We start from the raw sequence: 24679 nt of genomic DNA on the forward strand, positions 1-24679 counted from the left end.
AAAGTTGTCAGCTTAAAAGGTTTATTTTCCCCAACTTGCAGTGTATGCTAGACATGCTCTAGCTGAGCATCTGCAGAACATGACAGGCACAGGTCACAATGTCAAGGCAGAAATGTCAACAGAACAACGTTAAACTTCCCCAAGCTCAGTTTTAGCTAAAAGAAAAGTCTATGCAGTCTCTAATAAACCTAAAAAAAAACATTAATCACTACATGTGACTGAAACACTGATATTCCACTTTTACTTTTGTTGCTTGACATGAATCTCAGAAGGCAGTCTATCATCTGTCATAACATAAAGAGACAAAGTCTTGTTTTCTAAGCTCAAATATCTAGAAAAAGTAAAGGAGAGTTCACAGTTTGCTGACTTAGATCCACCACATTAAATCATGCCACCAAACATCAACTATTCAGAATTCTAATCATTTAACAAGTTAGACCGTCCTTGCAAACAGACCATAATCATCATAAATGCTGCTAATTCTTTAAGTGTCCTTTGTTTTAAGCCTGTATCAGCAACAAAGCAAATACTGATACACTACTGATTATTGTCGCTGGCTTTGGGTTATTTAGGCTGCTTGTAATTTGTAAAGATTCCTAATTTCTAATAGAAGAGCAACCACTTCTAATGGTATAGTAGTTCTCCTCAAATTCCTCCTTAACTACAGCAGTTACAACAAGTAGACTGGCTGACTGTTGAAATATCTGAGGTTTTCAAAACATGCCGACTCTTACAAGATCGTGTTGTACTCGAGTTTAGCTACAATTGGGAAATAGCAAATTAGGAAAAAGCAAAAACTAATTATTTGCTCATTGCTCTTCTGAAAACATCAGTTCATTGACAGGCTTAATGTTCTGAAGCACCGTTAGAATGGTGTTTCGGTCCATAAACTGTAGAATTAGCCTTTATTTTAAATCTATTCGCCACCGTTCTTACCTTCCAACATCAAGAATATCAATGATCATCATAAACGTTAAAGCAATTTTCAACACCCTGTTATCTTTCATTTTCAGAGAAAGATCTTAGCGCCACTGAATTCAAATACCGAAAAAAATCTCTTTGACACAGAGTTAAATTCTAGTTAAATCAAACAATAAACTGGTAAATTATGTCATGAACTTGTAATGTGTAGACACTGAATATGTGGAAATCGGAAACTTTCACATGCTCTCAGCCAGCAACATGCCAAAAATGTTACACCTGACCCACATATCGTGTGAGGTTTGAAGCTATTTTCTGTACTTTATGTCAGTGGGAAGATTGTTTTTTTTTGTTTGTTTGTTTTTTTAAAACTAGTTGACCAAAAATGCATACCCTTCTTTTGAAATCTGCTAAACTATAGATGCAAGTCTAGAAACTGTACATCAATCATTAAAACTGCCACACCAATGAGTTTAACTGTTTAGCGCCTTCCGGAGTGGCTCCGATCCCTGCTGTTGCTGTGCCTCCGGTATCGTCGACTGTGATGGCTGTGACTCCTGTGGTTTCCACTTTTGTTGCTGCTCTTGGAACAATGTCTGCTGTATCTGCGGTGACTACGTCTGTGGCTCCTCCCCCTGCTGTAGCTCCTCCCACTGCTGCTGCGGCTTCTATCGCGACTGGAGCTTGTGCTGCTGCTGCTGTGGCTGCGCCTCCTGCTTTCGTGGTGACTATTGCTCCTCCTGTGATGACTGGAACACCTCCTTCCACGGCTTGGGCTTCTTTTCCTGCTATAGCTCGGGGAGCGCCTCCTTCTCCCGTGACTGTATGAGCTCCTTTCTCTGTGGGAGTGGCCCCTTGCTCGTTCTGCTCGTTCCCTACTGTGCCTGCTCTGAACCACTTCTTCTCGTCTGTCTTCCCTTCCTCGCCTCTCTTCCGATTTATTTTTCCCCAACATTTGGGAGTGCACACTAGATTTAGATACCTGCTTTTCTTTGTTGTCGGCCATTTTCACTTCATTCACCATACCCAGCACCTCCAGCATCACATCACCAGGAGAAGCTTCGTCTCCTGTTAAAGAGTCGCCCTGATCCTGAGTTCCTGCTCCTGTGGATTTCCCGCTGCTCTTCTTAACAAGGTTGCATAGCAGTTTCTCCCTCAGCTCCTTCTCTCTGCGTTGGAGCTCCAGTGCTCGCTGCTTCTCCATCTCCACCCTCCGCAGCTCCTTCTCCTGCCGGTGTCGACAGGCCTCCAGCTGCTGAAGACGGGCCATTTCCTCCTTCTGTCGAGCCTGCTCCTGCCTCTCCAGCTCCTCACGTTCAGCCCTCTCTTTTTCCTGTTGCTGCTGCTTCAGAGTCTGCAGAAAAAGATCACACAAGAGCAAAGAGAAGGCTTAATATATAATTAATTTATTACGGTTATAAATGTTTTAATCGATTGACGGTTCTAATTTAGTTTAAGTTCCAAATATCTGTGTGCCAGCACCACAGTTGGCAAATCCACATTAGACAGAACACGGTTCTGACTCCAAGCTGCTGTGAAACATTAGTGTCTCATAACAATAAGTTTTTCTGGTTTGCAGTTCATGCCACCAGGGGGAAAAGTCTCCAGCAGCAGCAAGCCACAAACTGTCTATATTTTCAGACTGTGTCCGCTGTTTCCCTGGAAAAATACACCGTTTCCGCGGCACATGGCTCAGAAACCTACAGTGAAGCAGGCTTTTACTGGGATGGTGGCTGCACACAGTGTCAGAATTCTCACACGGTCACTGCTTCAGAATTGGCAGCCGCTCGAGAGTGGCTTCTCGGTTACCAGCGGTCCGACTGGCTGTGTCGCTCCCCTGGGCTAAAGGTTTGAGACCCGTGCAGTAAGCCCATGATTCTGGCACTGAGTGAGTGAGAGACAGCAGCCCAGATCATTTCCTTAGTGCTATTTGCTCTTTACAACAAAAATGTATCAGGATGAGTTATGCAGAATCAAAGCAGACAAAGGAAAAGCCAAGAGACGGGAATGTGGGTGGAGCCTATTAGCACATTCAAAGATTCGCTGGACGAGGAAGAGGCGTTCACGGTGTTGTGGTGGTTAGCACCGTCGCCTCACATGGATCAGAAAACTGAGCGAGTTGGACCTCTAGCATAATGAGAACAAAAACTTAAGAGATTTGGTATTCTGAAGGATTACATACAATAATTATTTGTTAGCTAAAGTAACTCTCTGTAGTGTGGTCTTAAATCCAAAAGGCTGATTTCTTTCAAAACAAAAACAGTCTGTAAATGAACAGCAGAACTTCATCTTTTAAGATGAACCTCAAATCAATACTTAAATCAAACTCATGCAATACAAGTTGTACTTATTGCATTTTTGTGATGTGTTCTTTAGCAAAGAATATCCATCATCAGAGTTCATTTGTGTGACGTTTGTAAGGTTAATGCGATGAAACTACAAAATGTTTCAGAAGAGTCCAGCCTGCATTGTGTAAATTCTAGTACCTTCGCTCTGGCTAGAAGCTCAGCAATGAGCCGTATTGATTCCAGATTGCGCTGAGCCAGCAGCAGCCTCCTTTCTTCCATAGCGATCTTCATCTGCAGCTTTTTCTGCTCCTCCTCCTGCTGTCGCCTCACCTTCTTCAGATTCCTCCTTTCCTCTTTTTCACGCAGCTTCTGCTCTCGCTTGCGTATTCTTTCCTCTTTCTTTCTCTCCTTCTCCTCCTCTTCTTGCTCCTTCTGTTTCCTGGATAGATGATTTGATGTACTTGGTGAATATCTTATTAACTTTTAGCAAAAATTAAGCAAAAATAAATAGTTTCAGTTATGATGCACTTTTTAAAGAGGAAAAAAACCAAAACAGAACAGACCGAGTTGCTTAGACAGAAGACTTTTAAGAAACGTGTCACAAATGTACGTTACATGTCTAGAAGGCAAAGAGAGATACAAAGAGAGGGAAAAAAAAACAGAAATACCCAACCACCTTCTCTGGGTTCACAGCTTATTTAAAATTGAAATTATTTTTGGAAACAGTTTCCTCCAGGCTAAAGAGAGAGGAACAGCTCAGCCTGTTAGCACACAGCCAGCCTCTGTGATGGCATTGGGGTGCAATCCACTCATGGCAGGTTTCCGTTTTTTCCACATCCGTAAATGTACAAATAATGTAAAGCAAGACAAAGGATTTCAGGCCATGTGCGCTGCCATCCAGATAAAGGGATGTAGATATTTTGGCCTAACATCAGTATCGGCCAATGCTGGTTGACTGCAATGAGTCTATCAGCAGAAACTTTAACAGAAACTGATGGCAGTAGCTAATGTTTATCTGATGTTGCACTGACTTATCCCTGAAATTAAACAATTTGCCTGCAGCTGCAGATTCTGAAAATATCCAATAGGTGTCAGCCCGATTACATAGCAGGTAACTTATTTTTCACAATAACATTTAGTTTGGCTAATAAATCTTATTACTTAGTTAATAGTCTAATAGGCTAAAAGGGCTTTTGAAATTGTTTTTCTTGAAAAAAAAAAAAGATACATATATATATATACACACACACTCGTCTTCTGCAGCCTGTCTTTATCATGAATTAGCTCCACGATTCCTTTGTACCTCTCCTCCTCTTTTCGGCGTTCCTCCTCTTCTTTCTCCCGTCGTTTCTGCTCCTCCCTCTGCCTCTCCAGCTCCTGCAGTTTCATCCTCTCAAGGCTCCTCTTCTTTATGGCTATCTCACTAAGATGTTTGTTGGTGTCAAAGGTCACCTGAGGAAAAAAACAAACATTTTTTTACTTATTTATTTATTTTTAAATTGTACTTATGTTAAAGTCCCTTGTACTGGTCACTTATGTTCCTTTCAAACATTTCATGATCAGGTAAGAGCTGCTGTCACCAGCTCAAGACTAAAAGTTCTCTTGTCTTTGTATTTGTGTTATTTAGCAACAAAAACAACTTACTCTTTTTTTTTTCTTCTATCACATATCATTAAACAGGCCCTCCTTTTCTTTTCTCATCCTCATTTAGTTTACACAGCTTTATCTGGGGGATTAAGAGACTTTGCTCTCGCAACAGTCATGCAGCCTTGAAAATACTGACAACGCAGCTTCAATTCTCATTGCACTAAAAGGTCTTAAAGCTACTTTGTGGCTCTGGCAACCACAATTTCAGTGCTAATATGTACTCATCTGCAACATAACTATAAAAGCTGCTATTCACTGGCAGCCCAACACACAAAACAAGAGGCAAGTAGGACTCTGTAACTCTCCTAACAACAATTCAGACAAACATGCGCCGTTTCTGTTCAAGATTAACCTGTTTCTAATAGACTGATGGAGCTTGTCACTGTGTGCCTGTGTCTTGTCTGGGTCTAAGACAAAGACGCAAATAAGAAGGACTGCTTTGAGCAGACTCAAGCTTGACTTTCATAGACCAGAGTCCTTGTCCAGTGTTTTGGGGTTACAGACTACCTATATGCTATACAGACAGTAGAAAGTCACATTTTTAGGTAAATGGTCCACACTTATACATTTTTTTCTATATTGTCTAGATTTGACAAAGGCCTCTACAGGTTTCTCATGAACAAAGTCATAGTATGCCTGTTATTAAACAATTTCACTCTATGTATCCAAAGGTTTTTCCTCTACATTCACACACAGATACGTCTGTCAGGGGCTGTGTGGGTGATACAGAGTAGTTCTATTGAACTTACATAATGGTTGTTTCTAAAAAGGGATATTGCAGTTAAATCTTATAAATGTTCATTTTCTATGTGTCTTTGCATTGACCCACCACAAATAGATCTACAGAAACTGACAAATTAAGCTGCGTTAAAGCTGCAGTACCTTAATGTTGCATGCCACTGCCTTTCCATCATCTCCTTTCAGCATCAGCTTCATGCCGCGCAGAGTGTCCATGGCCTTTGTGAAGCCACAGTATTCCTGATACTGGACATAAGCCTCATAGTTCAGATGACCCCCAAAGCTGAATGTGTTGAAGTTCTTGTCAAGCATCTCCTCCCTATATGGGTCCAGCATGGGGATATCAACATTTCGCACCTAACAAAAAGAGAAAAAAGTCATCAAAAGTCCTTTTTGCTTCAACTCTTTAACGTTGATTAAACTTGAAAAATCTGTTCCATGCCAGCACAACATTTAAGTGGGATCTTTTTGTCTTATATACATCTAATGTATGTAATACAGCAACATAATCACTTTCAAGTCTGTAATTCTAGTAATTCAACATTTCTAAACTTTGAATATCTACATCATCATATAACAGAACAGAACAGAACACCAATTGTTTCGACTATGTTGAAACTACACTCAAATAACAAAAATTAAGAATAGGCCAACACCTTGCATGCTATGTTACGTATTCAGTTGAAGACAAATCACATCAATAGTGTTTCATGAAACAAGAACCACCTTGCCAAATGCCTGAAAAACAGCAGTAAGGACCTCTTCTGAGGGCCGGTCTGGATACTGGCTGTCTTTATGGCTAAACCAGCGGCAAGGAAGTCCTTCCAGGTGGATGGTATCTGGCCTCTCTCCTGGTAGAGTCTCATTCATGTCCTTTGCATCACGAAAAAAGGAGTCCCAGTCGTGGCGTGTGGGGAAGTCCATCTTATTTTCTACTGCACGAACCTGAAGAAAGAGTGACCGGCAAATACACACAATGGCCTGAATGTTACAAACAGCAAAACTTCACACGAGCAAGCTTTAGTTCTTAGACTTGTAGTACCTAAGGCATTTCTTACATTTAGCCTACTCTTGTTCATACACATAGCATATCAAAGCAGAGTATTAATAGCACACCAAACTGCAGTGATTAAAAACTAACTATGGAGCACTGAAGGTCACATTCAGGCACATGGTGAGCACAGCATTCTGTGTCAGCTTTACCTTGAGTACATCAGTAAATCCACTGAGTTTGATAGTCTTTCCATCCAAACGGCTCAACAGGCTCTTGACCACTGTCTTGTTTTCCACTTCCCCCTCAAAGCGAATGAAATCCATGGTGCTCTTGGAGATTCGCAGAGCTGAAAATTGCTCAGGAGCTACCATGGCCTTTACCCTCTCCATTACCTCCCAGTTGGAGATGCTCTTGCCTGGTAGCTTGAGTTGGGGCAATGCCACGCTGACGGTCATTTTGGCAATAGGCTTGAGGTAAAGGTTGTGCTCAGCCGACAGACACACTGCCTCCGTAGTGTCGTGGACGATGGTAGTCATTGTTGCAGATAGGAGGGGAAGCTGCAACCAAAATTGTGGTTTTAAAATTTTTAATGATTTAAAATGTTTATATTTCAAACTGTTGGAGACATATCCGTGACTAAAGCAAACCTGAAAAGCTCACGATGAGGACCATTTCGTAGATAAACACATGCCTATTCCAAAAAATAATAATTAAACACACCATTGCCTGCTCGTATTTTGACCAAATCATGCACAGAGATCGAATTTCTGCAGCTGTTAAATCCTCAAATGAGCAGCTAACAGTCGCCAGACTTAAGCTAAAATATTTTGTCGAACCTTCATATTTCTAAGCTAACACACACAAATAAATGTACAGTATACATCAGAAAGCAACAGCACTTTTCAGGTATGTAGGATTCATTACCAACGAATAACCAAACATGTTATTCGTTAACTGTGACGCCAACGTTACTTTAGCGATAACACTAGCTGAAAGTTAACGCGAAATACTAGCTACCGTTAGCTCATTAATATGAACAAAGCGAGGACCGTAAAATGAACCAGAAGACTAGTTAATGAGAGAAATTCAGATACGAAGAAAGTCAGTTTTAACGTGTAGAACTTTTTAGCTAGTCGCAACAGCCAATGTTATTGTTTTGTCTAGCAAGGTGCTGGGTAGTTAGCTTCAAGTGTTCTATAACTCTTACCGGTCAAGCTGTGAAACAATGTCAATCTGCTTTTAAATAACAGTATGCTAACGTCTGTTATTACAGATATCTCCAACCTACCAAACATCAGTTAGCCTCCTGGTAGGAAAATACAGCGGCAATCTCAGTGAAGTGCGTAAGGCAGAGCCAAACACGAATGAGAAAAAGTCATCATACAACCGTTACAGACCGAGAAGCTACTGCTTGCTAACTCCCCATGCAGTCAACTTTGACCTAAAAAAGAAATAGCGTGAGACATGACCAGTACGTCTGGCACAAAAAAAAACAGCGACCCCATGTGGCGGAATGTGGAATATAATTAGACTGCAGTATAACACAATACGGACACACACACGTTATTTCTTACAAGAAATACAGGATGACTACAAATGGATGTTTGTATGACTACAAACATATGCAAAGTATGATATTGACATTAAGTTAGTAGAAGATGAGCAAGTGAGTGTAGTGTAAAAAAAAAATTGTGTCTGTAGCCAACATTTAATATTTGCAATATATAGATCAGTGCTGATAAGAATTTAAAACACTTCTAAACACACTGTAAATCGCATGAGAAAATAACTGGACAACAGTGAATATATGTTACAATAGTATGATGCCTATTTGGCACAGTCAGGCACTCATTAGGTTTTGAATGAATGTCATCGTCTCTGTGGTAACTCTTTCAGCTGAAAAAAAAAAGAGAAATGGATGTGCTGGACATGGGCTAGTCCAACAGGGCCCCAGGCGAAAAAGTTGGCACAGTTTCTCTGAAAAGATGGCAGAGGAATTCACATAATAGGCATTACTCCTTTCAGTGTGTATGTAGGTCAGTGGCTGTAGTCAGACAGGCTCTCTGCTCTGTCCTAATCAGTGGTTATCGAATAGATAGGTTGCCCAAGGCAACTCTGGATTCAACAGGGCGATTAAAAAAAAAGCTCATCGTGTCTTTTCTGACAAGTAAATGAGGTCAACACTAGAGATAAATGACACATCAAAAGAACAGACTCTGACTTCTGAGCAATCAAAAAACATAAGCAATATACTTGTAGATTGCAGTGTCTGCTTGCAAGTATATCTGCATTTATTTGATGGGGTAAACATAGAAAACAGACCAGGATGAGGTACTAGACAATTGTGTAGAAGATATTGAAAGCTTTAGTTATCTTTCAGTCCCAGGTACTGACTATACTGGCAGGAAATGTGCTGCATCCCCCTCACACACAGGAAGGCTTATGAACATTCAAATCCTTTGCTATTTTATATTTTATATGATCCTCTGTAGAATGCTTGGACTAACAAGCTCAGGATAATGCCAAATAGAAAGAAAATAAATGAATACTAGACTATACTACTTGTCCTGAGTCACATCCTATCATGCAGAATATACAGATACAACTTGAATGGCTTAAACTCCAGAGACAAACAATGATAGACGGGTGCAGATGTTAGGTCAGTGAAGACCACTGTGAATTTCACTTTTGGTGAAAACTCGCTGTGAATCTATCAAGCGTTGGGCAGACTTGAGACAGGAAGTTGTGGATTTGCTGTAAATGCTGCACCAAAGCTGTGACAGGGGCTCATCAGATCATCAATTATTCAGCACCACCGGACAAGGACAATCACTGGGCGTCAGCAGGAACAGCGGATGAAATAGTTTGCTTCATTTGGTGCTGTAGTCAAATCACGAATATGTCTCTGGACATCTTTTTTTCAGCAAAAATCTTACCATTTGGGGTTAATCTGGTCTATCAGCACTATATTCTTATAGATTTTTGATAGAATTTGCTTGCATTGTTGTGAAAACATTATCAAATAACTCATAAGTGACTTGGTAACTCCGCTTTTGCAAAAACAATTATTGCTTTATTTCATATTTACCTATGAGAAATGACTAGAAACACAAAACCGCCTCATTAACAATGATTCCACACTACAGAATAACTTCACAGTATTTTGCAAACAAGACCGACACAATTATTTACTAAGAAAACAAAACAAAACAGAGAGCAGATTTTACATTCTCCCTACTCATGCAGCTGAGAAATTACATGTCATTAATACGACTTCAAAAAATGTCAAAGACACAATGACCTGGAGCACTATGATTTAAGTACAAAAGTGCTACAAAATACACAGGGAACATTCATGAAATCTAGGATGTGTCATTAAGGAAGTAAGGTTCACATATTTGGGAAACCAGTCAGGAAGTCTGCTCAGTGCTGCTCAGCTCAACATCCAGCAGATTCTGGATCAGACTCTTTGCCCGTCGTGAATAACAAACATGATAAAAGATCAAGTGATTGGGTATATGCAAGGGTTAGACCTGTTGGTGAGGGTCAACAGAGACCTTCATTCCATATAATACGCTGCAGTTTGTTTAATTACCCATTTAGTGTAAAACTGATCGGTGATCTGTTGAACATCTATAATCATCAGGACCGAAGCCTGAACTTGACCGACTCTCATTTACATTATCTACAAACTTCCCCCGGAGATATTTAAAGCATAAATTCATAAAATTTATGCCATAAAAAAAAAACACTAACTGCAACCCCAAAATACACACGTCCAGTGATGCAAAAAGAAAAAACACAAAAGAAAAAAAATTATTAAGTTTCAGAAAATCTGAGGTACAAAACATTCAGTAGAAAAGTGTATATAAACTATGTGATCCATGTGCTTCTAATCTGTAAAACAGTCTAGAACTAATGAGTGGGCTTTATAAATAACTGGATCTCTCCAATCTCACTATTTCCCCCACTTTTGGTGCCAACTATCAAAGAACATAAGGGAAAGGTTTGGAAAGAAATATGCAGCCTAATTTGTACTTCATGTACACGGTGAAAAACCTATATTAACATAAATGAATAGCCTAAGACCAAAAATAACCAGTGTGGTTTAGGTTTAAGCAGTCCAATTCCACCATTGAAATACCAACTTCAAAGTGACAAGTGCAAACAAGCTGACTGTACAAGCTTGTTCAATACAAAAAACTGTGTTTGAGTATTAAAATCTGCTAATTAAAAAATAATCACGTTTGTTCACATTACAGAAATGTACAAAAAACCCTCAAGCACCATTTAATTGGAGGAGGTAAACAATGTAAAAACTGAACTTATATAAATATATTACTCTGTAAACAGATATGGTTTTGGAGAAGAGTGTGGAATCGATTCAAAGTGCTGTTTTCCTTTTTCATTATGCTACGTAATTAAAAGAGATCACACAGCAATGCTGCATGTTGCTTTTGCATTGCGCCAATGGAAGTTACCTGGTGTAAAATTAGTTAGCGACACCAAATTTATCCTTAAAAAAATGACAGAATTCCACAGAGCTGTGGTTGCGTGGCAGATAAATTAGTTGCCGTGACAAATATGCTACATGAACTGCACCTTCCACTCTGTGGAGAACAAAAATGAATTCATTTTAGAAAAACATGAATTTGTGGTTAGATGAAGTTGTGGTTATTCCTCTAAAATCCTACAATAAAAAATAAAAGAAACTGCAAAGTGAACTCTGATTCTTATTTTGTATACAATTAATTTGAGTCATAGAAATATCTGACCAGTCAGATTATAAAGGTAAGCAATCTGCAAATAAAATGATGTCAAAGTGGTTCAAATATCTGTAGGTTTGACTTCATCCAAACAGGTTGGACAGCGGTCTGGGTCGGAGAGGACTGCTGGGTAGTTCCTCTCCTCTTCCAACCTCTCCCGTGTCCCTGAAGGAGGCGCTGTGGATGATCTGGGCTCGGTGGCGCCCGCGTTGCAGCCGGGCGTTCAGCCGGCTGAAAGACGACTTCCTCTGCAAGCCTCCCTTGGTCTTCCCAGACCCTGCTGACTCGTCTGGTGTCTCTGCTGGTGGGTTCAGCAACCGCAGAGGATTCAGGTTTCCCTGGAGGACTTTGGGCAGCCTCCAGCCACGCCCTCTGCCGCTGCCATTTTCCGTGTCCGACTCCGCTCCTGGTGAGGTGACCACTCCTTCCTGCTGCAAGTCAGCTACAAGCGGCGGGGGCAGGTATTGGATGGCTCGCCTCCCGCTGTAATCTCTAGTTTCAGGGTCTGCTTCCCAGTCTGACAGCAACACACGAACCACCTGAAAATCCAGGCACAACACATCCAAACTTCAGGTACTTGGGCCTCGTTTAGTCTTGTTTTAGTGGCTAATATGATGTGAAAAGCAACACACGGTCCATGTATTTTTTTTCACTGTAACATCAACCTGTAAAACCGCTCACTTTAAAATAGTTACTTTCATAGACAATGTTAAGAGACCTGATATATATATATAAAAAAAAAATCAACAATAAATAGGATGATCATTTTCTTTCCTCTTGAATTCATTGTAAATATTCAGTCAATTAACCAGCCTAGAAAGATAACTTTGTATTGTCTTGCTGCTATTGTAGTAACCTACACTGATACATTTCAGTCTTTGTAATTCCTAACCATAGTTACATTCATTACTTTTGAAAAATGGGCTTAAAAATGAATGACTCTACATGCGCAGATAGTGTATGTAGTTGCATGCCGCTTTATTGGGCAAGTGTAAGACATGACACCTGACCCACTGCAACCCACCTGTGTGTGTCCATGCATGGCAGCCAGGTGTAGTGGTGTGTATCCAGCACTTGATCTCATGTTTACATTCACAGGTATGGTGTTCTCCTTGGCGAAGGCCAGCAGCTGGGAGATGAGCTCAGCTTTGCCCTGTTTGGCCGCCCAGTGGAGGCAGGTGAAGCCAGTCACAAAGTCTCTTTTGCTCAAAAGACTCGGTTCGACTGCCAGCAAGGGCTGCAGACTCTCCCACAGGCCGTCCGAGGCGCAAAGCATCCACTCGTGCTCAAGTGGGTCCAGAGTTACCGAGGCGCAGTCCTCATCGGTGGTGGAGGAGAGGATCGATGTTGAGTCGCTGTCGCTCTTCACCGAGTCTCGGATGCGGGGGCCACGGTTGATCAGGGACCTCCGAACCTGCGAGAGGCAGATTATGTAGGAGATGTAGTTTTTAGATGTATTTTTCTGCACTGTTTTATGTTACAACTAACAATATTTGAATATCTATAATTCTTACCTGAGGAGAGCTACTCATCATCAGCTCTATGAAGTTCCTGCGGCTTCCTTTGGGTGTGTTGATATCCCCAACAGACTCCAGTCCCTCCAATGCGCTGTCTTCAGAGAGGCAGCTGATCAGCATTGCCCGCTGAGATCCCTTTGACACCCTGCGTGCCCCTCTAACCTGCTGGTTGTGGGTCCCAGAGGAGTGGGCCTGGTCAAGATCCGGCATCCCGATAACTGGGGCTGACTCTCGCCTTCTCCTGTCCCTCAGCCTCACCTCCCCTCCTCCAGCAGCAGTAGGGGTCCCTGAGAATGTCTTACTCTGGGATGGGGCAGCAGAGTGCTCATTGCCATTTGACTTTTTGTCATTGTCCAGGCTGACAGACGGTGGGCTTGATGCTCCTGAAGAATGGTCAAACATGTTTCTATCATTGTTATCAAGCTCAGTGCAATTTGCTAAGAGCCCATATCTTATAGTTGAAGAGTTTATTGCATAATATTGACAGATATGCCACTATATCCTGCACAGGTATGAACAGATGCAGTGTTTTTCCTTTTTGAGTAACTGTTATCGTGCTTTATAGTTGATTTTTTCAAATTATTTTTCACACTTACTGCCAGCTTTCACTAAACCCAATTCAGTAGCCTTCAAAACAATGGTCCAACCCTTACACTTCACCGTGTTACACAACTCAGTCGGCACACTAAACCCAAGCCAGATAAATGATGGTGAACATCAAGACACGCAAACGTAAAACAAAAAAAACAATCACTATGAATGAATGTCATCAAAATGGGCGCGTCTCCCTCACCTGTTTGGTCTCTGTTGTCGGGATTTCCGTTCACATATTTGTTGTCCAGCGTTTCTTTGACGTTACCGTTGCACTCCGTGCGATCGTGGCCGTCTGCGTCCGTACGCATCACCGACTCCACGCTGCCTTCGGTGTCTAAACACACAAATTTCACGCCGTTTTCCACCTTCACGTAGCCCACGCTGTCAACAATGCGTTTCAGCACCTCGCGATCCACCTCCTCGTTTGACTGGTCATTCAACCCCCCAAGTGAAATTAAATGATCGATCAGCTCCATATGTTGGACCCTCCCTCCTCTCTCCAACAGGAACTCCTGCACGGTTTGCTCCGTGTATTGGGACGCCATTATCATCCCAAATTGCTGAAACTGATTGCAGTTACAGCCAGTTTAGCTATTTAACAGCATTGCGAAATAAACCAACGGTCATGCTCATTCACTTAAGTCGGTGGCAGCGGATGACAGCATCTTCTTCAACGGCCTCCTCCTCCTCTCCTCCTCTCCTCCATTGGTAAAAACTATGTCGAGCTTTCGCAGACAGGGGTCGCCTGTACTTCTCTGAAGCAACCAAGCAAATTACTCACTGCAAGAATTATGTTGCATTTGCGTACTCTTCACAAGCTCAGACTTTTAACGACAAGCAAAAAAACGACCATTTATGTGAAAGAAATAAAAATCCATGCGTGTTTTAAATGATCATCTGATGAAAAAAAAATTAACCAAAGTTGCTAGTAGTCTATTTGAATAAGACACGTGAATCGTCAGCGCACACAGTGGCTAAGTTGGTAGTGTGATAAGTTGGTTTGGTGGCTAAATTTTTAGCTAAAGAAATTTAATGATACTCGCAGAGCGCTTTGCTTGTGTCGTCAGAACTAAGTAAGTCTGCCAATGCATTTTAAAATTGTTGTCAGCATTATTCAGATTTAATGTGATTTTGTCGTAACATTTCAAACAAAGGTAATGAATAGACTTTAGACTATCGAAATCAGCTTGTGAATTTTTCTAACACTGGACAACATAGCACGAGAATGGGAAAATTGAGTTGCGCTGTACCATTATCCAGAAAAAGGGGATGGGTAAGTTGTTTTTAAGAACAGCAAAATTTAATTATTGGCTGGTATTTTTCAAAAGCTTAACGCACATAACTTTTTACATGTATTTTATATCAGTATGTTGGCAGTAGTCACCCTATTTTATGAAGCTTGCACTCTTTTAACAATTTTATGAACCAAAGTTACCCTCATTTCCACATTGTTCTGAGTGGGCTCGTCTGTCCAGTTGTCGACGGTAGAGGCAAAGGAGCTTCTGGATAGGATTCTGGAATAAATAGACACATAGAATTAAATAAAGAATTGATTCGTTATTTGTAACTTCTGAATTTACGTTGGATATTAATTTCTGTCTGAAATTATGGCTTTATTGGATGTTGCTCGGCAGCCGGTAAGCATTCTTCTCTCTTGTGGTTTACAAATGACTGTTCTTGACAGTTTAGCAGGGAGTGTCCGAGGCTATTATAAAGTTAGCTGCCGCTTTCCCCAAGTTATTGAAAACCTGACACTGTAAACGAGGCTATAGATTGTGACTAATCAAAATAGCAGCCGTTGATATGGACAATTATGTGGAGCATATCAGTTTTTACATGTAACTTAGTTTTAAGAGGACATTCCTTATTACATCTTTCATCAAAGTACACTGGGGAGAGCGCTAGCTGGCTAGCATAACACTAGCTTTCCCATTTTTTTTTTTTGTTCAAGGCTGACGGACAGGTAAACTCTTAAGAAAAAAAAAACAACTTACATTAGCCATCAAAGGTTTAAGTTAGGCAATAGTCAGTTCCAAAGTTACGTTAGTTACACGATCTAAGTAACATGCATATTGCAGCGCTGACATAGCTACATTTTTGAATGAAAGCTGTTATTGATATACTTGAACAAAGTCGATTGTACAGGAATACTTTTTAAAAAGCTTCCCACACACAGTAGAGCACATTTGATGGAAATGGAGGGGTTTTCGTGAGGAATCCGCTGAACGTCAGCAGGTAAAGTCAGTTGGTAGTCTGCTTGGAGGATTTACGTAGTTCAGATGTGGAGTGCTATTAGAGGAAATGCACCAGCCAAGGCTTGGTGGTTAGTTTTTTTGTTTTGTTAAACCTAAAATGAATTCTAGAGAGGTAATGTGCACAAAAAATGGGGGGGGGAAAAAATCTGTTTTTATATCCATGTTTTATTAGAAAAGAAAAGGGGGGAAAAAACTTTTAAAAATTCCTAGAAACTTGTTTGATATCTGGAGGTATGTAAACAACTGCAAATTATTTAGAATATATTTAGAATTGTCAGGCAAAAAATGAACATGGCTGAAATTCAGGCATCAAAACTTATGTCTGACAAAGACCATCCATCCACCTTTCAAGATAAGTGCATTGTTCTATGAAATGATACAATTGCAGCATCTTAAGAATGAGACGTCTGGCTGTAATGTGTTTTGCAGGATAAAGGAGTTCGGCCCTTGTCCCTTGCTGGCCATGTTGGATTCGACAGCCTTCCAGATCAGCTTGTCAACAAGTCCATCTGCCAAGGCTTCTGCTTCAACATTCTGTGCATTGGTACCTCAACATACTCCAATACATTACAAGATCCCTTTCTTATGTGCTCGTCTGTCCGTAAATTTTAATTTGCACTCACTTGCTTACATGCATGCACATGCAGTTTTATTTTTTTTATTTGATTGGCAGCTCTCTCTTTCTTATTAAAGTTACTTTATAATTACTTCCTACCCACAAATTATTAGCCCTTGATCATTTTATATATCAGCTGCATAGATTTGAATTTTTCAGTTGCAGTTATTCTTACACCGTTGTGATGTTCTTAACCCGGGATCTGGTGACCATAAAGAAACTGAAATGTCTCTTAATCTAAGTTATGAAAAAAAGAGTCAGAAATGCATAATTTATGTGGAACATTAAATTAATCTCTGTGAACCTCCTTTTACTAAGAAAGTGTATGGCAATTTATTTTTTTTGTTCTAGGTGAGACTGGTATTGGGAAATCTACATTAATGGACACTCTATTCAATACCAACTTTGAGAACTTTGAGTCATCCCACTTTGAGCCTCAGGTGAAGCTGCGGGCTCAAACCTATGACTTGCAGGAGAGTAACGTCAGGCTACGTCTCACTGTGGTCAACACCGTGGGCTTCGGGGATCAAATGAATAAACAAGAGAGGTGCGATTTTTAAAAAAAAAAAAAATCTGTGAGCAAATGTGTTATTGACTGTGTGAGACAATGACTGAGCTGTTATATGGATCCCAAATCACTGAGCAATATCATATGTCTGTCCTGTAGCTATCAGCCGGTGGTGGACTACATTGACAGACAGTTTGAGAGTTATCTCCAAGAGGAGCTAAAAATCAAGCGCTCTCTGCACAACTACCATGACTCTCGAGTCCATGCCTGCCTTTACTTCATCTCTCCCTCGGGTCATTCACTTAAATCCCTGGATCTGGTTACCATGAAGAAACTGGACAGCAAGGTAGGAAATGTACCACAGGATTGGGGTTTCAGGCATTTTTAAAGTTAGCGTATTTTTCTGGAATAGAACATGTTGTTTCAAATAGAATCTGTAATGGAGATATTTATTTTTTGTCATTGTAGATTGACTCAGTAACTTAGCTGATAATGGGCAAGCTACTAAAAATGAAAAAAGATTAAAAAAAAAAAACATTGCTAATTCTCCTCTGGTTGCATGTCCATCCATCCATTTTCTACACCCGCTTAATCCAATTCAGGGTCGAGGGGAATCTGGAGGCTATCCCAGCTGTCATTGAGCGAGAGGCAGGGTATGCCCTGGACGAGTCAAACAACCATGCACCCTCACATTCACTCGCAGGGTCAATTTAGAATCACCAATTAACCTAGCGTGCCCGATGGGAGGAAGCTGGAGTACCCAGAGAGAACCCACGCATACACGGGGAGAACATGCAAACCTCACACAGAAAGGCCCCAGCCAGGATTCGAAGCAGGAACACCTCTTGCTGTGAGATGACAGTGTCTCAGGTTGCATGTGAGGGATAAATTAGTTTTGTTATGGCAGCGTTTGTAAAAGAAGAAAAAAAAATAGCTGTATGAAATATGCTATCAGGCAGCCTTCACAGCAGCAACCTTATGGCCAAATAGGAGTTTTTTTTTTTTATAAAGACCAGGGGACCAATAGGTTCTGATGATTTAAGTTGGTCTGTTTCCTATTTGTTATTGCTACAAAAACATTGCTTTTGCCTGCAGTTCAGGGGCCACATTTCAGAGTTAATTGAATTATACAAACATGGGAAAACAATTGAGGGCAATCATTTGCTTCTGATTGTGAAGCAATGACTGCGTTCATAAATTCAGTGTGAAATTACCAGAACACCATGCTTCACATCAGCTGTCATTCAGAAATTTATAGTTTCTGTTTCATAGTGCTCAGAGCAGGGAGGACAAATGGTTTTGAAGCTGGAAGCAAACATTTTGTTGCTTTAACTTTAGCCTTTCTCATTGGCAGTAGTAGAACTTAAATATTACACAGAAAAACAATATTATTGAAAGTTTTGCATTCAGTATTTTCCCTAAAAATGAAGAGTAACAGAGAGACTGACCTGATGTAAGCGTACATAAGAGAAAGTAAACCACAACCAAAACTACCTATAAGAATATTGTTAAAATATTAAATCTATAAAATTAATCTGTAAGAGTTCCATTGAAATCTTTTGGTAGTACAACACATTTTCTATAGCAAACCTAAAAGACACTGGCATGTAATAACAGCTGTCTGATAGAAGCATCCCAAAGATGGCTGTCTTCAGTGTCATGAGCACTGTGTTCATTAGGTGATGGATGATTTTTGGCAAAGCTCAAATGATAGCCGGGTTAAAAAGAGTTGCTGGTCATTGACCATTTCCCAAAGATATTAAATGCTGAGAACTTGGAAGCAGTCATTATAAGAGATTGCTTATTTTAAAACATTTTTTTTTTGTCAACATGCAATGTTTACTGACGAATCAGATGGGAACAGACGTGCATGTGAGAAAGATGGTGGGAGTTTGTGTACAAGAAACTATGCTGGGGTGGTTTTAATGTGTGACTGCTGGGAGAGGTTCACAATCCGCTTCACTAAACCCGCCTTCCATCACTCTTGGAAGTGGTCAGAAACTTTCCCATGCTCTCTGTGTGTAGCGACTTTGTGTATTTTGTGTGTTTATGAGGTTTTGCTGCTCTGAAGTGGCAGTAACCCTGGATTTGCGTGTGAAAGGAATAGAAGAATCAGTGGAATGCTGTAATCACCTCACGCACACACACTTGAGTTGTCCTTTTGTGTTACTGTACGGACACACACAGAAAGAGCCAATTGTTGAGTCTGCTGCAGTGACAGATAGTCACTCACTCACACAGCTGTTAGAACAGATCTCCTTGCATCATTTTGTTTTCTCTGCCGGGATCAGTGTGTGTTCTGCATGTGTCTACAAGTGTGTGTGGTCTGGCCCAGAAGCTTTCCTAGTGACAACAACTCATTCCAAGCCTCTATTTGGTTAGACAAGATGACAGACAGGAATGCGGGGCCACTTTGGCACCAGATTTAACTGCTGGGCCAGAAATAACATCTAGAAGTTGGTTTATATAAAGCTAATCTAAAATCAGTTTGGAAACTGATATTTTTTTTTAAAAAAAGGGGGGGGAAATGACATCTTTGTTGATGATAATGTGGTGGTATCAACTGTTTCAGAGCAATTACAACATGTCTGCTAACTTTTTCTTGTTAGTGTAGTCGGTGACTGGGGTCATCTTAACCATTTAATGCAGTGCCCACTGTGGCAAACATCCTAACGTCACCATGGGTTGATGTTGCAGTCAGTTTGAACAACATATCAGTTTTCTTAGTAAAGATTACTTGATTATAGATTTTTTGGAAATCCAATTCTCTAACATTGTAAAGATATAAATGTAAAGGGAAGTGAGCATCAGCTTAGTGTCGTTAATAAGGAAGAAGCTCTATGTAAGAAGATAGAAGCCACAGAAGGGGAAAGAGTACATTTTTCTAGTAACATATTTTTAGAGTGTGCTTGATATTTTTTAGTTAATGAAATGATCTTTGTTGTTGTGTTAAGCTTGCAGATATTTGTAATGATTAATGAGAGCAGGGTAAGAAGAAGCTGCTTATCACAAACATGCCTCCCATCTGACTGTAGGTAAACATCATCCCAGTGATCGCCAAAGCTGACACCATCAGTAAGAGCGAGCTGCACAAGTTTAAGATCAAGATCATGAGTGAGCTGGTCAGCAACGGTGTCCAGATCTACCAGTTTCCGCTGGATGACGAGACCGTGGCCAAAGTCAACACGACTATGAATGTAAGGAAACACACTGGCACACACACTTGCAGCTGTACCAGCATCCGGGGGTTTAGGTGCGAGTTCTTTAGGGGAATTGTGGTTCATTCGTTTGAAATTCTTGGATCACAGTCAGTATAGTCTTGCAGATCCACATATTCCCATTGGTGCACATGTTTTTATTTCCTTTTACTTATTTACTTCAGAGCTAGCATTTCTCTGTGGTATCAGATCAAGTGAAGCTGCATACATGCTGTTTGGAAGGATATTTATGCCTTTGAATTTATATGATGAAGAACTGCTGAAGGAGTTTTTGTAGATGTAGTAAGCTACATGCATACATAGCCATGCAGTAAGTGGTGTGATGTTTGCCTGTGATTGCGGAATAGCACAGACACTCAACTGTATTTGCATCACTTCTGATTGTTTTAGCCAAGATTCTGACACAGTAAATTTTTTACCAACTATATTTAAGTTCCCAAGAAAATTTCAAGTTTATTCCCGTTAAATTCCCATTTAAAAGTTTCCGATTTTGTGAATTCTCTGAATTTTATACAAGAATACAAGTTTTTGCATGTTCTAACAGTTCTAGCAGTTTTTCCCTAATATTTACTTATTTCTCCCTCCTTTTTTTTTTTTTTTTTTTTTTAGGGCCATTTGCCATTTGCTGTAGTAGGCAGTACAGAGGAAGTCTCCGTTGGCAATAAAATGGTGAAAGCTCGTCAGTATCCATGGGGTGTAGTCCAAGGTAGGATGGATGTGTGTGTGGATTGCACTGCACAGCTCAGCCAGATCTAAGTCTTTTGCTGTGAAGAAATGCGTCCTTTGGCCAGTGCGATGAGTATGTGTGTGTTTTTTGTATAGGATAACACTGAAATTTGTTTTAATGTGTCTCAGTGGAGAATGAGAATCACTGCGACTTTGTGAAGCTGAGGGAGATGCTCATTTGTGTCAACATGGAGGACTTGAGGGAGCAAACTCATACACGGCATTATGAGCTTTATAGGCGCTGCAAACTGGAAGAAATGGGTTTTAAGGACACAGGCCCAGAGTGCAAACCTGTCAGGTGAGCTGCTCACTCACCTACGCAAGACTGTCCAAAGTGCCCCGCTCACCAACATGATTTCTATCTGACATGAGCTTGTGTTTGTTTCTATACATAGTTTGCAGCAGACCTATGAGGCCAAGCGACAGGAGTTTCTGGTGGAGCTGCAGAAGAGAGAGGATGAGATGAGGCAAATTTTTGTGCAGCGGGTGAAGGAGAAAGAAGCTGAGCTGAAGGAGGCTGAGAGAGAGGTACTCAGCTATATCTGCAGATATGTCTTTTGCCCCCGGGGTCCAAAACTTTGGCTGGAATGAATAGAACTGTTCTATTGTGAATGTAAAACTTCATTTATTTAGTGGTAATAAGTGTTTGCTGTTTTTTGTTTTAGCTGCAGAGTCGTTTTGAGCAGCTAAAGCGCCTCCACGCTGACGAGAAAGCAGCTCTGGAGGAGAAGAAGAGGCTTCTTGAAGAGGACCAGAGCTCCTTTAGTAAGAGACGAACAGCAGCTCAACTCCTGCAGGCCCAGAGCCTCACAGCCAACGGCAAGAAGGACAAGGACCGCAAGAAGTAAGACGCCTTTCTCGACACTCGTGTTTATCGCCATTTTCACTCAGAAACATTGGGGATTTGTTTGGGGAATCTCTGTTTATAGCACACAGAAGCCTGAATGTGATAGGCTTTGAACTCACCCGAACTCACCCGATGATGTTCCAGAGAGTTTATTAGGGGAGTAGGTTTAAGAAAAAAATCAGCAACAAGTCCGGAGTGAATGATGCTGGCATTGATGGTGAAAGGAATTTTTTTGAGTTGTGTAACTCGCTGTTAAGACTTTGTTTAGCTTGCAGAGCTTTGCTTGATATACATATTTACCACTTTCTGGTAAAATTACCTCGTGGCAACAAGTGCAACAGCTGTCAAAGAAGATTTCTGAAAGTAGTTGACCAAATAGGCCCACAGGTTGTTGGCTTAAGTGAACATTTCAGTTGATTTCAGTTAAGTGAGGAAGCACAGGAAGTTCTGTAAATTGCTCAATCTTTAATCAAGATTTCTTTTTTTTTTCTCTCAGCTCTGGCTTCATGTGAAGACTTTTGGATTTGATGAACCCTTCACGATTACCAGCACAACCAATGACATTCTGTTCACATCACCTTCCTCCTAAAATACTAACCAAGAAAACACCACACAAGCCTGCAGCATGTACAAGCATGACTTGCCAAAGTTTAAAGACTGTGTACACTTTCCATGGTATTTTTAATCTTTTTTTTGTAGGTTTGATGGCTTTTTGTGTATTGTTTTTTTATATTTATCCTGTCGTTTTTTTACATAAATCTTTTATTTTCTGTATACTTAGCTTTTTAACTTTCCAGACTGAGAGGAAACTTCCTAGGGACTTGGACATGTGATACTACAGTGTGAGAGACCTTTTCCCTTACACACACTGCCGTATGTTTTTCATACATATAAAAGCCCTTTTCAGATTTGCTCTTCAGGTAGAAGGCTTGTTAACAATTTTCCACATTTATCTTAAGGTGAAGACTTCAAAAAGGCAATTTATCATAACTTGGCTGAAGTTTCCACCATAGCTTTGGGTGGAATTGAATACATTATTTTTATTTAAACTACAGCACCTGCAAGTTACATTCTTTCATTTCGAATAAATAAAGTAAAATGTTAAATCATAATGGATGTTGCTGTTGTGGTACAAGCACACAACTTGTATCCTTGGGAAACCATAGTAACCACACCATCAGTCCTCTGAACTTTCAGGTTGTGAATCCAAGGGAATGTAAGCAGAACACTTTAGGAACATATATTTTGTAACTACGGTATTTTTTTAAATCTCAAAGTGGTTAAATAGTTTAACTGCTTTAGTGAGACATTTCTCTGAGGGTTTAAACTGTATCTGTTTGAGCGTTGGTTTTATGCTTTATTGCATTAAGACTTCTTTAGAACCCTATTAAAGGGCATTATGCTTCCTTATTGCTTCTCTGACTTGAGAACAAAAATCCTACAGCAGCCACACTGATCCTTTTGTGGTCATTGCAAGGACTTCTGAACCTCTACACTGCATTTCCAGTTGGACATTTTACTAAGATGGTGAGCGGGGCTTGATTCCAGATTTAAAAAAAACACTTTACAATGTATACATAAATGTATGTGAAATTTATTTCACTCACTCCCTTATTTTCCTGTTGGCACAAACTGTTGAAGTTAGCAGTTTTCTCTGTTCTGAATCACAGAAAAATCTATGCATCATGTCTGTTGTGGGAGCAAAAGAAGAGAGATACTATTTTTCTGTGCTACTGTCTATTTTTACATATTTGTATTCACTTCTCTTTGTACTGTAAAACTACAAGTTATAAAGCAGAACACTGTGGTGCTGGTTTCCAGAAAAGTGTGATTATAATCAGAACATTAACTCACATTTACTGACACTTGATACACAAACTAATGCCTAAAGGTGTGTTGTTGGCTTGTCTGTGTGAAACACACTAGAAATACACTTTCCTCATACTGATGCCTACAGGAGAAAGCGTGGGACACATTTGTACTACAACACTTAAAGAACAAACAGTATTATGTCTGTTTTTCCTCCTCCCTTTTTAAATAAAACTGTTTTTGTCATGCCACAGTGTGCTTGTTCATTGAGGGAAGAGGTGCGGGTAAAACACAAACTTTGTGTCAGTGCATCAGTGTAACAGAAATGGTTAAATTTAGGACACAAATATTAAGACAAAGACTTAATTCCTCTGCTGCCCAGTGTTTGTCTACATTTCTTTCCCTTTCAGTAAAGGACCATGGAGCATCACGAGTTTTCCTGTTGCTTTAAGGGCTGCAGCTTAACATGTCCCCTGCCCATCACTTGCTTTATTTGACCACACGCTGTCTTGTGCTGTCTAGGAGAGGTTAGTTTCCCTGCAGTGTCTCACCCTCCAGCTCTAGTGCCCTTCAAGTGACTCAAGTGCTGGCTCAGAGACAGGTGGAGAGACAGGTCTGGCATAAAGCAGGGGTGTGCTGATCGATTCATTGCAGGAGCCTGCTGCACCTTTCTGGTGTTAGGTAGGGAAGAGTACACCCAGAAGAAACTATTTTACAGTTGCAAAACATGGAGGTGTGTTTATGTGTGAGCAGACATGTTTAGCGACTGGGTGATTTCACCCATATTCTGGGAAAAGGTGTAAACACTACCTCAGTACTGTAGAGATCTTTACAAAAAAAGAATTAAAATCAGCTACTTTCTTACCTCAGAGATAGCAGTTTGAGTGTCAATCAAGTTTTTTTTTTCTGAATAGCACAAATCCAGGATAGCTGTCATACACTTGCACTGCCAAGTGCACACACATTCCTATACACCTACCCTTGTCACCTTTTTGCTAGTCACTCTAAATGCAAATGGAGGTGATCATTGTTGACAGGCCTGACTCCAGGAGAAATGAGGTTGTCATTTAGAGGGAGTGTCAGCGACGCTCTGAAATTACCAATTACACATGTTGTCCATGTCAGGTTTTTGCTTGAGAGTGTGAAAAGAAAGAGGGGGATAAGAAAAAAAAAAGAGGGGGGGGGGGGGTCCAGAGGACAGAAGATGGAGGGATGAAAATAGGCATACCTCACCG

At 40.6% G+C, this 24679-nt stretch overlaps 3 protein-coding genes across 3 annotated transcripts; 1 reads left to right on the forward strand and 2 right to left on the reverse strand.

Moving 5' to 3' along the window:
- Positions 1–4: 4 nt before the first annotated feature.
- Positions 5–7997, reverse strand: akap17a (A kinase (PRKA) anchor protein 17A). The gene is made up of 7 exons (XM_072397240.1): positions 7877–7997; positions 6798–7145; positions 6321–6539; positions 5739–5951; positions 4513–4661; positions 3408–3648; positions 5–2275 (listed from the first exon to the last, which is right to left on the reverse strand). The coding sequence occupies exons 2-7, from the start codon at positions 7122–7124 to the stop codon at positions 1403–1405; spliced, it is 2022 nt and encodes a 673-aa protein (XP_072253341.1). The 5' UTR covers positions 7125–7145; positions 7877–7997; the 3' UTR covers positions 5–1402.
- Positions 7998–9664: 1667 nt separating this feature from the next.
- On the reverse strand, positions 9665–14111 carry sowahca (sosondowah ankyrin repeat domain family Ca). Its single transcript, XM_072397704.1, has 4 exons — positions 13665–14111; positions 12869–13254; positions 12379–12768; positions 9665–11893 (listed from the first exon to the last, which is right to left on the reverse strand). The coding sequence occupies exons 1-4, from the start codon at positions 14014–14016 to the stop codon at positions 11438–11440; spliced, it is 1584 nt and encodes a 527-aa protein (XP_072253805.1). The 5' UTR covers positions 14017–14111; the 3' UTR covers positions 9665–11437.
- An 822-nt stretch (positions 14112–14933) lies between these two features.
- septin10 (septin 10) lies at positions 14934–23648 on the forward strand. The gene is made up of 10 exons (XM_072397241.1): positions 14934–15102; positions 16150–16264; positions 16688–16883; positions 17004–17190; positions 19880–20041; positions 20672–20768; positions 20918–21086; positions 21184–21316; positions 21454–21632; positions 22132–23648. The coding sequence occupies exons 1-10, from the start codon at positions 15073–15075 to the stop codon at positions 22145–22147; spliced, it is 1284 nt and encodes a 427-aa protein (XP_072253342.1). The 5' UTR covers positions 14934–15072; the 3' UTR covers positions 22148–23648.
- The last annotated feature ends 1031 nt before the right edge of the window (positions 23649–24679 follow it).

Source organism: Leuresthes tenuis, unplaced genomic scaffold (assembly GCF_036924035.1).
Source record: "Leuresthes tenuis unplaced genomic scaffold, fLeuTen1.0.hap1 SCAF_12, whole genome shotgun sequence".
Taxonomy (NCBI): domain Eukaryota; kingdom Metazoa; phylum Chordata; class Actinopteri; order Atheriniformes; family Atherinopsidae; genus Leuresthes; species Leuresthes tenuis.